Source organism: Rhinoderma darwinii, chromosome 2 (genome assembly GCF_050947455.1).
Source record: "Rhinoderma darwinii isolate aRhiDar2 chromosome 2, aRhiDar2.hap1, whole genome shotgun sequence".
NCBI classification, from domain to species: domain Eukaryota; kingdom Metazoa; phylum Chordata; class Amphibia; order Anura; family Rhinodermatidae; genus Rhinoderma; species Rhinoderma darwinii.
In genome coordinates, this window is record NC_134688.1 from 42,832,099 (window position 1) to 42,845,630 (window position 13,532).

Genomic DNA, 13,532 nt, shown 5'->3' on the forward strand with positions numbered 1-13,532 from the left:
GAGGTGTCATTGCCATCCCCTACATGTACGACATCATGATAAAAGCTCCATCCAGGCCAGCCAATTTGTAAATCCATTAGATCACACTGGACACCTTTTCCTGCTACAGTTAAATATTCAACCCTCCCAGGTCTTTCCTCTTAAGCTCTCGGTGCCTTACCTTTCTCGGCATGTGTCTCGACATCGATCAGGCCAAGGTTTTGTTTCCTTCTGAGAAAGTACGATCCCTCCATTAAAATATCTGGTCTCTCCAGGAACTCGTCCATTCTCAATTGAGGGTGTTGGGTCTTATGGTCTCCTTAAAGGAGACCATTCTGTATGCTCCGTTTCACACCTGACATCTCCAGTGAGCGGTTACTCATTGGAACTAGTACATAGATTCCAATGATCGCACCCATCTCCTACCCTTGTCAGTCCGTTGTTCTCTATATTGGTAAAGTTTCTCCCACAAACTGACCCTGGGTCACTCCTTCTTACTGCTCCAGTGGCTGGTCCTGACGACGTACGCAAGTCTTCCTCAGCTGGGGAGGGGTCCTCCACAAACACATGATTCAAGGTGTGGTGCCATCAGGAATCCTCACTTCTGATCAATATCCTGAAACTTTTGGCCATTCTTCTTTTTTTTCACTACTGAAACCATCTTCTGGCGGGGCATCCTGTCGGAGTTCAGACAGAACACAACAACGACGGATGTCACCTACGTAAACAATCAAGGCAGGACTTGGAGTGATGCAGCCATGTCCGAGACGACCAGAATCCTGAACTGTTCAGAAACGCACGTTCTAGCACTCTCTGCAGTCCACGTTACAAGAGTGGACAACCGTATTGACGACTTTCTCAGTCAACAACGGATCAATCACCATAGAACCCTATGATTGACAACTGACAAATGTTACATTTTAGTGAATGGGATTTCAAACCACTTGCTGATTTATTTTGGGAGAAATGGTCAGAGTCAGACTCCGTTTTTTTTCTGGTGGCCACTAAAGTCCTGTATATTTACGGTTTGCACATATTTTCATGCGTTCAGGGGTGTGAGGTGACAAGTAGAGCGTTACTTGTTTTCCTCCTCAGTACTTTGGTTGCCTAGCTACAAAACTTGGATGTATCCTGGGCGCTCATAGTCAGGCAGATAAGCAGCAATGTCTGCACAGTTATAAATGGAATAAAAATCGAGCCTATTCCCCGGAGAGCCAGAGTTAATCAAACTCCAGTTACAAATCTCATCCATTGTAGAAAAATGCTTCACAGCAGACTAAGCGCTATGTATCAAAATATCCTGCAGGCTACAAAAACTGCAAATTTATCAGAGAACAGCATCCCACGGGAGAGCGAGAGATGTCTGAGTGAAGGAAGAATCTCCAAAATAAAAGTTATTTTAATGGCAGCCGGTGGCAATGTGTGTGGACGTCAATTAAGCTCCACAATACTCATGTCTTCAATGTCTTTCACTACATTTATGTTAGGTATGCTATTATCAATTATCTGCTCGATGTTGATGTCAGGATTGATGGAAGGATTCTGTGAGTACAGCCACGTGAGGATGATGGTGACATGATATGATGATGGTGATATGTACACCTTTGAAATCTTTTTTTATTATTATTTTTTTAAATGTGTTTTGTGCAACTTTCTAAATACTTTTTATTAAAAATTATTTTTACTTTTTGAGATACACCTGCTTTGTATCCTGTATACAGAGCAGCTGTATCTAGTGCTGAAACCCTCAGGTGTCTCTAAGATCGAGCGGTTACCGATCACATCTAAGTTTATAACTTAGATGTGATAGATTACAGGTGGATCCTACATGTCAGTTACTTAACCTGTCAGTCCCGCAGACCTGCCGGATTCAGGTTTCAGCACAAGATACAGGATACAAAGCAGCTGTATCTCAAAAAGTAAAAATATTTTTTAGTCAAAAGTATTTAGAAAGTTGCACAAAACACACTGATCTATATAATTTCAAAGCTTTTAATGGTAATGTGGATGGATAGGATTTCATAAGACTGTGGCAGCAAGGGTCAGTTTACACATTGTATAAATACTGCAGATTTTCCGCAGCAGAATTAGTTGCGGAAAATGTGCAGCAAATACAGTAGCAGGAAAGTGGATGAGATAAAACAAATCTCATCCACACCAGAAAAAGAAACCAGTCACGACCAAGTAATTGAAAAATTACAAACAATCTTTATTACGGTCAATTAGACACAGAGAAAACACTTAACAACTATACACAGTAAAATGACATGAACCCTCGTAGGAAGATGGAATCTGAACATAAAAGCAGCCTGACCCCCCAGATGTTAAGCTGGTCACACGATCCCACAAAAAGCTAAAGTGCATAAATCAATATTTTTAGGGCAGGTGCTAGGCATAGTACATTTGCACAGATAGATACCTATATAGAATAAATTCAAAGTGCAGTCTTAGGCAAATATGACATATAATGAGCAGTATACCTACACCTACGCAGACCCCTGACAAAGCACCAGCGAAACGCGCGTCGGGTCCAGCAGCGGTCTCCCCTCTCGGTCCTGATCTCCTGCTTATTCTTCACTGCGTAGGTGTAGGTATACTGCTCATTATATGTCATATTTGCCTAAGACTGCACTTTGCATTTATTCTATATAGGTATCTATCTGTGCAAATGTATTATGCCTAGCACCTGCTCTAAAAATATTGATTTATGCACTTTAGCTTTTTGTGGGATCGTGTGACCAGCTTAACATCTGGGGGGTCAGGCTGCTTTTATGTTCTGATTCCATCTTCTTACGAGGGTTCATGTCATTTTACTGTGTACAGTTGTTAAGTGTTTTCTCTGTGTCTAATTGACTGTAATAAAGATTGTTTGTAATTTTTCAATTACTTGGTCGTGACTTGTTTCTTTTTCTGGTTTGTTATATTAGTCACTAGGACCACTGGTATAATTTGGGGCATTGTTCTGTTTGCTAAATCTCATCCACACGCGGCATAAATACTGAGTGGAAAAAACGCTCAGAAATTGACCTGCGGTGCAGAGTTTTGTTCCGCAGCTTGTCAATCTTATTTGCAGAAGCGCTGCTGATTTGTTATGGGTTTTCCCCATTGAATTCAGTGGGAGGTAAAACCTGCAACAAATAGCAGTTGCGTTTTTTTGCGGCAGGTTCGCAGAGATTCCGAGGCAAAAGATGCAACTTAAGAGGAAAAAAAAAACATATTTACCCGGGAGTCTGTGTTTCTTCCTCCAGGTAGGATTCCTGGGATGACGTTTCATCCCATGTGATCGCTGCAGCCAATCACAGGCAGTCACACGGGATGAAACGTCATCCTAACAGGCCGGCCTGGATGACGACAGAGGGCCGGCCTCCTGGGATGTTCCTTCATCCCATGCGACCGCTGCTGTAGCCAATCACAGGCTGCAGTGGTGTCCTGGGTTGAAATGTCAAGTCCAGGGGATGAAACGTCTAAGTGCTGCATTTTTCCGATGCGGACGTTCCGGGCAGTGTGGTTCGGTTTTTCGCTCTGAAGTCTCTGTGGCGCACAGGACTGATACGCTGCGTGCTTTTATGCAGCATATCAGCCCCGTGGGAACTATGCCTAAGGGTGGTGGAAACACGGGGGTAATGGTTTGGAGGCATAAGGGTCATGTTCCTATGGTAAAATGTAATGTAAAGAATTAATCTATGTAAGTAGTGAATCTCTGTCTGGTAATATTGGTGATCAATCTCAATTATAGCTCTTGTGGTAATAAGAACAATACGAGTTGTGGCTTGATGATCACAGAAAAATATATGAAACTTAAAGGGGTTGTCCAGTTTTAGCAAATTAATGGTATTTTTTTGTATAATTAATAGTTATAAAAATTCTTCAATATACTGTCTGTATTACGGTAATTCCTCACAGATTTCAAGATCTCTGCTTGTTTTTATTCAGTAGGAACAATAACTGTTTATTTCTTGTGGAAACATTTCTGTCCATGGTGATGTGATGGATACACAGGTGCTGGGATCGTTAGGAGACACAGCTCTGATACACATACTGTAACAAGCCGCGCACCTGTGTGTCCATCACATGACCGGGGACAGAATTTTTATCCGCTGGAAGTAAAAAATGAATGTTCCTACTAAATAACAGGGTCGCACGGACCTATGTAAGTGCCGTTCAGACAGTCCGTGATTTTCACGCAGCGTGTGTCCGCTGCATAAAACTCACGACATGTCCTATACTTGGCCGTTTTTCGCACATCACGCACCCATTGAAGTCAATCAGTGCGTGAAAATCGCGCACGGCACACGGAAGCACTTCCGTGTATAGCACGTGATTCGCGCAACAGTAGATAAAGAAATGAAGGAAAACATAAAAGCACTTCCTTTATTTCTTTTTCTAAACCGCAAAACCGCGTCATAAGGATGGCATATGCACAAAAATCACGCAGCCACGCACCATTCACTGATGACACACGGAACTGCAACGCGCGCAAAACGCACATGCTCGTGTGAATCCGGCCTAAGACTGGGGCAGCTTGGAAGACTCTAATTTGCGATGTCGTAGCTGGTGCCGTCATACTTATCTCAGTTTTATATTAGTTATGGCCCACGGCAGGATACAATGTGATCCCCTCACATATTGTGTAGAACAGTTGCCATATTGCTTTAGCTTGAAAAGGTATCAAGTACTTTGTAAATAAAACTTACCAGTGAATGCACAGGATGATTTACTTGTTCCTATTGCTTTCCAGCTGCTTATGTATCTTCAAAGGAAATTGAGAATTAGTAGAGCACCACATATGCATCATGGGTAGAAAAGGCAATTCTTACACCCTACTGAAAAGCTGTAAAGTAAATGTATGGTGGTCACTGCGTCTGTTTGAAGGGGCTTTTCCATGACAACACCTTTTTTTACATTTATGACCATCAATGAAACCGGTAATAAAAGTAAGCTAGGTGGGAGTCCGAAATCTGTAACCCCCACCACGGCCGAAAACAAGGGGCCCTGTTATCCCTGCTCTCGGCCTGTGAGAAGTATAAGCATGGGCTATCGCTCTACATAGACACAAATGGTGGCATCCAGTGAGCACACTTGGCTGTTTCCATTCATATATATAGTGGGGATTAGGGATGTCACGATACCAGAATTTGGACTTCGATACCAATACTTCGTGTAGTATTGCGATACTCCTATAACAAAAAGATACTTTTGCCAACAATAATAATAATTAAAAAAAAGTTATTTCATTTCCTGATGTGAGGCACGAGGTGTGATGAATTTTGAATCTCCACGTGCCTCACATTAATAGTAATTAACCCCATCATGTTCCTCAGTCACTCAGTCATAATGGACAGCGTTGGGTTAATGTGTGAGGTACATGATGGGGTTAATTACTATTAATGTGAGGCACATGGAGGTTCAAAATTCATCACACCTCGTGCCTCACAATAATAAGTGAAAGAAAGCAGTTTTTTTATTTGATGACAGCGTAAACATGAATGACGCTATAAATGTGTTATTACGGTCGCGACGATACTGAATGTGTATATTTTATTTATCGAGACTTATTTAAATTCTTACTGTAATGTGTGTGTGTGTGTGTTTTTATTTAACATTACTTTATTTTTTTATTTTTAAACTTTAATGTACTGGCATATATCTATATACTGATAGAACACAGGCAGTTGTTAGGACATACCTCAGTATGCCCTAACAGAAAATATGGTCAGACAGCCCTGGGGTCCTTCAATGGACTCTGGGCTGTCTGTCCATATATGGTATGGCCCTCGATCCATCACAGGATTTCCCTGTGACGCGATCCAAAGGGCATCCCCCTTCTCATTTTCCCCTGAATGCTGCAGTCCGCTTTGATCACAGCATTCAAGAGAATAGCGGCGGAGATGAGAAGTTTGTCTGATCTCCGCCGTTAGAGCGGGACTGCGGCTGTGTAATACAGCTATTGCCCCGCTCATGACAATAAGCGCGCGCACGGTCAGCATGAGGTGATGCGGCCGGCGCTGCACTAATGAGCAGTGGCACAGGCACTGAAGACAGAACATGGGGGTGTTTTGCAGTGCGCCCACCATGTTCTGTCTTCAGTGCCACCGCTCATTAGTGCAGCGCCAGCCGCATCCCCTCATGCTGAACACGCGCGCGCAATTCTCAGGAGCGGGGCAATGGCTGTATTACACGGCCGCAGCCCCTCATACATTCATGTATTACAATACTGAGCTGTGCAGCCGCACAGCTTAGTATCGAAATACATGAAATAACGGTATCGAACCGTTTGAGGGTGCACGGTATCGAAACAGTATCGAAGTTTCGATGTATCGTGCATCCCAAGTGGGGATTAAATAGCCCTACTTGGTAGTAGCCATTTTCTACAGTAGTCCATAAGATGGCAAGTGCAGCGTAGCTCAGACAAGATCAATGACATTCCATCATTATTGTAGGAGAACTTTATATACAGTGGCAATACCATAAATCACTATGATGAAACAGGCTCTTATGAGGATCACCACAACAAATGTAGACCAAGAGTTCCCTGTGCTGCGCATTATACGTTTATTACCGGCACCAGCATATTAACTCCTCAACTTAACATACAGTTCATACAGCAAACACTGCTCAGCGCCTCCTTTGTGCCTGCATTGTGCTTGGTACTACAGCTCAGTTTTAGCTCAGCACCATTCAATGTCTGCAATACTATTCAGAGGTCATGGATGTTGTCTGATAAAAGCCAAAGGGTCTGTATCTCTCCGTCCAATGCCGTGGCCCTGTCATTCTCGTGATTTACAGGGGTGGCAGCATTCGTACCTGCACCAATCACATATAGATGGCTTTCCTGGTGATATGCCATCAATAACCATTAACTACTAGTTATTGGAATCTCTTTAACGTATGTTTTCTTTTGTAGTGTTTTGATTTTTGGCTCATACCTACTATGCTTTTGTCTTTTTTGAAACAGAAGTATTTAACATTGCAGATTTTTAGCTCAAAAATGGATTGAAACACTGATACAAAGTGAAAATTGTTTTCCAATCTGTTTAAAGGGAATGTGTCGCTAGAATGTTTTTTTGTTTTTTTTTAGTTAAACAGTTAGGGCATGACCACACATGGCGGAATTCCTCCGCAACTGTCCGCATCAATGCCGCACCTAATCCGGGTTGCGGATTACGGCTGCGGATCTGCACAAAATGTGCAGAAAATTGATGCGGACTGGCCGCTGCGGACTGCAGGAAAAGTGCTTCCCTTCTCCCTATTCAGTGCAGGATAGAGAGAAGGGACAGCACTTTCCCTAGTGAAAGTCAAAGAAATTCATACTTACCGCCCGTTGTCTTGGTGACGCGTCCCTCTTTCGGCATCCAGCCCGACCTCCCTGGATGACGCTCCAGTCCATGTGACCGCTGCAGCCTGTGCTTGGCCTGTGATTGGCTGCAGCCGTCACTTACACTGAAACGTCATCCTGGGAGGCCGGACTGGAGACAGACGCAGGGAGTTCTCGGTAAGTATGAACTTATATTTTTTTTTACAGATACATGTATATTGAGATCGGTAGTCACTGTCCCGGGTGCAGAAACAGTTACTGCCGATCGCGTAACTCTTTCAGCACCCTGGACAGTGACTATTTACAGACGTCTCCTAGCAACGCTCCCGTCATTACGGGAGCCCCATTGACTTCCTCAGTCTGGCTGTAGACCTAGAAATACATAGGTCCAGCCAGAATGAAGAAATGTCATGGTAGTAAAAACAATACGCTCCGCAGCACACATAAGATCTGCGGACTTCATTGCGGAATTTTGACTCTCCATTGAAGTCAATGGAGAAATTCCGCCATGAGTCCGCAACCAGTCCGCCACTGCTCCGCAACAGACAGAGCATGCTGCGGACACCAAATTCCGCTCCGCAGCCTATGCTCCGCAGCGGAATTGTACGCATCGTGTAAACGAACACTGCTAAATTAAAGTGAAAGTCAATGGAGAAACGGCTCCGCTGCGGATTAACGCTGCGGAGTGTCCGCAGCGGAATTTAAGTGAAATTCCGCCATGTGTGAACCCGCCCTTAGTGTATAAATGATTAGACATTGTTATAATTTTTTACATTTTTTTCACAAGTCAGGAAATATTATAAATTAGATTCTAATTTATAACATTTCCCTGTGCTGGTCACTAGAGGGAGCAATTCCCAAAATTGCAGCATTGGCATGTGGTAAAGCAACCTCATTGCTTTATGCTGCAAATTTGGTGTAAACACACTCGCTCTAGTGTCCTCACACAATCCCCCCTCCCTTATCCTGGCTAGTGCCAGGAGAAAGGAGGGGATTGAGCGTTCAAACCTCCTACACTGTGTGCCGCCATTTTTTGAGCGAATACACAGTGCAGTAGGCTTACATACAGTGCTAATCACACACTAAAACACGTACATACACAGAAATAACTTACCTGCTCCTGCCGCCGCTGCTCCCTCCGCTCCTAGTGCTTGCTTCAGAACACGTCCGGAAGCCGCGACCGGAAGTAGTCCTCTTACTGTCCGGCCGCGGCTTCCGGTCCACAAGAAAATGGCGCCGGATGTCGCTCGGCCGAAGACCTTCCATTTGGACTGTGTGGGAGCGGCACGTGCGCCGTTCCCACACAGACGGCGTACACCATAGTGAATGCGAACGGCTCCCGTTCGCATTCTCTATGGGGATGTGTGTGCCGTATTCCATCTCTGTATGTGTCATTAGGGTATGTGCACACACACTAATTACGTCTGTAATTGACGGACGTATTTTGGCCGCAAGTACTGGACCGAACACAGTGCAGGGAGCCGGGCTCCTAGCATCATACTTATGTACGATGCTAGGAGTCCCTGCCTCTGAGTGGAACTACTGTCCCGTACTGAAAACATGATTACAGTATGGGACAGCTGTCCTGCAGAGAGGCAGGGACTCCTAGCATCGTACATAAGTATGATGCTAGGAGCCCGGCTCCCTGCACTGAGTTCGGTCCACTACTTGCTGCCGAAATACGTCCGTACATTACGGACGTAATTAGTGTGTGTACACATACCCTTAATCGACACAAACAGAGATGAAAAAAAAATGGCAGCCCCCATAGTGAAGAAAAGTTAGAAAAAAAAGTAAAACACAAACACACAAATAAATAAAAAAAAATGTAATAACACACTAAAAGCAAATTGATCTAAAAATTTTTTTTCCCGCAACACCTTTCCTTTAAAAGCAAAAAAGTGGCTAAAAAAACCTGAACCCAAACTTCTTGTAGCATCCCCTTAGGAGATGTTCACATGTACGTTAGACTCTCTGTTATGGGCCTCTGTTGCAGATCAGACCAAAAATACCGGACACGATAGTGCTGCATGCTGCTCTATTGCTTCCAGTAAAACCACTTACACCCCGACAGACCCCATTAAAGTCAATGGGTTCTATCAGGCGCCGGTTGTCTATGTCCTTCAAGAGAATCGGCGCTTCAAGTGTTTTCTAATTGTTTTGCTCCAGAACAACGGAAGGCCGAACGCAGATGTGAGCAGGGAGGGCTTGTTAGTTCAGAATGCCAAGCAACCATTAGTTATAATGCATTGGTGACCACCAGTTCATAACATGTGGCTAGATATATTTAAAGGAATGTTACTACAGTATCAATAAATAAAGTTTATTCCTTGTATAATGAAAAGGTATACAATTTTCCGATATGTTTCTGTATCAAGTCCTCACAGTCTTCAAGATCTCTGCTTGCTGTCACTCAATAGGAACCCTTTTTAAGGGGATATAATTCTGTCCTGTTTAGGTGATGATCACACAGGTTCCCAGCTCGTTACAGCACAGCTGTTCACATTTTGCAATTCATCTAGCAAAATGGCGCAGTTTTGCCACGATTATGTGAAAATCGTGGCAAAAATTGCATTTTGACCACGACGTGTGAAGAGAGCCTAAGGGCAGTGTCATGTAACGAGTAATCAGAACCTGACCAGGACCGTTTTCTCTCCATTGGAAGCAAAAAGTGAAAGGGGATTTCCCATAAGCAAAATTTATTACCTAGCTGACCCCCCAGCGATCACGAGGTACTTGGCTATCTCTTTCAGTTCCATAGACGGTGAAAGACTGATGGTTTTGGTGACAGCGGGTCCTGTGGTTCTCTAACACGCCGTATCCAGCTGTTATCGATCACATCTAAGTTATGAACTTAGGATCCAGTGTTAGAGACATGCAGAATCCGCTGTCACCGAAGTTGTCAGTCCCGCAGACCTGACGGATTCGGGTTTGAACACAAGATAGAGCTGCTCTATAAACAGAATACATAGAAGCTGTATCAAAAAAAATATTTTTTAAATTAAAAAACAATCACAAAGTTGTTTAAAATACCTAAATACATTGTTTTAGAAAAAAATTAATTTAAAAAAAAAAAATGTTCAAAGGTTTACATAGCCTTGAGGAGAATATAAGGGTATGGGTGACGCATACAAAGGTACTGAAACTTTTTTAAATTTGGTCATCCTCTATTTTTGTATATCATTTTCTCATACACTTCTCAACATTGAAATTGCAACACCAAGAAGGAAAGGTTTTGGAATTGTGGAAATCACAGGATTGATAGACATGTTAATGATATGCAAATGATAAAAATTGTAAACAAAATATTCCAAACATCTTGATTTATTAAGTATCGAGTATGAGTGCTACGTGCAGAAATACACGCACTGACACGCCTTGGCATGCTATCAGTGAGTTTATTAATGGTGGTCTGAGGAATTTTATGCCACGCTGAATGCACTTGGGCACGCAAATCATCAAGATTGGCTGCTGGCAGCTCCCTTTGCATTTGCCGACCAATGACGTCACAGATGTGCTCAAAATCCAGAGACGATGCAGGCCATGGTAGCACGTATACTCCACGTGGGCTGCTCACAGTAGCATGAGCAACATGCACTGCCTGGGGTTGTCCTGTTGAAAAACGGCTTCTGGGACACTTTGGAGAAATGTTCGTACCACTGGTTCCACGACCAAATCAATGTAGCGCCGAGCTGTTAGTGTAGCTGAAGTGAAGATTAGAGGGGTCCGGCCACCGTACATTATGCCTACTCACACCAAAATCCCGGGAGTAGGACTGTTGTGATGTTCCCCTGTGAAGGCCCCTTCATGGCGTTGGCCATGTGGTCTCCAGACCAATCTCCCGCTATCATTGCGTCCAAGACAAAAGCGGGACTCATCACTGAAGAGAATAGACCTCTATTCCAGCCTCCATTGCCGTCTTGCTGTGCACTATGATAGCCTTTGAGAGCGGTGGCGTGTGATCAATGGAACACCTGTAGCTGGACGTCTGGCTCGTAGCCCAATGTCGTGCAAATGCCTTCTAATGGTTTGTGTTGACACTGGTTACCGCTTTAAGCTTGGGATGTGATGTCCAATTCCCCTTTCCTGTACAGAATGAATCAGTACGCGCCATTCTTCCAATCAGATGATCCGTCCATGCAGAGGTTCACCTCCGCGCACCTCTTGCTGTCATTCCCATTCATTGTTGTTCTCCCAACCTCCGGGATGCGCAACGTTGCACAATGCTGACATCTCGGCCTAGGCGCGTAGCGATCTTCCGGAGTGATGAACCAAGATCTATCAGTTCAAGGATTATATGCCCTCCCGTTTGGGACAAGTGGTGACAACTAGCACGTCCATGAACAAGAGGCATCGGGCAATCATTGCACACCACTTGATCCAATTTATGAGGTTTCATGTGGCCAAAAACGTTGCTTTCAATCTGGCTGTTATGCCTCCCACTTGCCACAGATTGGAGCTTGAAAATGTGACCATTTTCAGATCTTCGCGACACCTGCTACTTCCTCCATTTGCATAACCTTACGGCTTGCCCTTCTTGGTGTTGCAATTTCAATATGGAGGAGTGTATATAAGAGTTGTGTTTACCATATTCTTCCAATGAACCAAAGATCTATCTCATGGCAATAGCTTTCCTGGCTTAAAAGAGAGAACACCCCAATAGGATACAGGATTATTGTGACCATTCCTCCTCGCAGAGAATACATAATAAACACACTCTTGGTACAAGAAGTACAGGTACACCTAACACATGTCAACATGTAGAAAAATAGACCGCACGGCACTCACCACTTGCAAAATAGGTTTCTTTTTATTCTATGTTGAGGCAGGGAACACGGGATCAGAAGACAATAGAGCTAAAGCGTCTGGAGGATGTGAAACGGTCGTAGGCTCTATTGTCTTCTGATCCCGTGTTGCCTGCCTCAACATAGAATAAAAAGAAACCTTTGTGCAAGTGGTGAGTGCCGTGCGGTCTATTTTTCCACATGTTGACATTTGCTAAAGTCTTACTTTTAGGCCTCATTTACACGAGCGTGTGCGTTTTGCGCGCGCAAAAAACGCTGCGTTTTGCGCGCGCAAAAGGCACTTGGCAGCTCCGTGTGTCATCCGTGTATGATGCGCGGCTGCGTGATTTTCGCGCAGCCGCCATCATAGAGATGAGGCTAGTCGACGTCCGTCACTGTCCAAGGTGCTGAAAGAGTTAACTGATCGGCAGTAACTCTTTCAGCACCCTCGACAGTGAATGCCGATCACAATATACACCAACCTGTGAATAAAAAAAGACTTTCATACTTACCAAGAACTTCCTGCTTCCCCCAGTCCGGGCTCCCGGCCGTTGCCTTGGTGACGCGTCCCTCTCTTGTCATCCGGCCCCACCTCCCAGGATGACGCCGCAGTCCATGAGACCGCTGCAGCCTGTGATTGGCTGCAGCCTGTGCTTGGCCTGTGATTGGCTGCAGCTGTCACTTGGACTTAACTGTCATCCCGGGAGGTCGGACCGGAGTTATCGGTAAGTCAGAACGTCTTTTTTTTTTTACAGGTTCATGGATTTTCGGAGCGGAAGTCACTGTCCATGGTGCTGAACCAGTTTAACGCTTTCAGCACCGTGGACAGTGACTGTCTCCTGACGTCGCGTACCCGAACATTTTTTACCGGTTTCGGTCAAAACGAGTTTGGCCGAACCCGGTGAAGTTCGGTGCGCTCATCTCGAATTTGACACTCCGTTTGGATGTTTGTAAACAGAAAAGCACGTGGTGCTTTTCTGTTTACATTCAGGAGTTTGACAGCTCTTGCGCGAATCACGCAGTTCGCACGGAAGTGCTTCCGTGCGGCATGCATGGTTTTCACGCACCCATTGACTTCAATGGGTGCGTGAGTGCGCGAAAAACACACGATTATAGAACATGTCGTGAGTTTTTTTCTGCGCACACGCGCTGAGCGCAATTCACGCATCGTCTAAACTGCCCCATTGACTAATATAGGTGCGTACGACATGCGTGCAAAGCACGCGCGTCGCACGCGCGTATATTACGTTCGTGTAAATGAGGCCTTATACGCACTGAGCACCGCTACACAAAGGCTGTCGAACCACAAGTCCCAGTAAGCACAGGAATCTGTGACGCTGCAAGCTACAGGTAGTGCCAACCATTACTACCTCTACATGTTGCACAGTACACCTAACACACCTAACACCTCCTGCAGGACATCTACAACTTGTATCCAAAACTCCTGAATTGAT

General features: G+C 44.5%; 1 protein-coding gene across 2 annotated transcripts in view; it reads right to left on the reverse strand.

Annotated features, from left to right (window-relative positions):
- The window catches only part of C2H11orf65 (chromosome 2 C11orf65 homolog), a 110,844-nt gene that overhangs the window by 3,228 nt on the left and 94,084 nt on the right, over nucleotides 1-13,532 (reverse strand). For both annotated transcript variants that reach the window (XM_075851595.1, XM_075851594.1), the window contains exon 8: nucleotides 4,674-4,729. In XM_075851595.1, coding sequence (XP_075707710.1) covers nucleotides 4,674-4,729 — 56 coding nt within the window. The remainder of the gene's footprint in view (nucleotides 1-4,673; nucleotides 4,730-13,532) is intronic.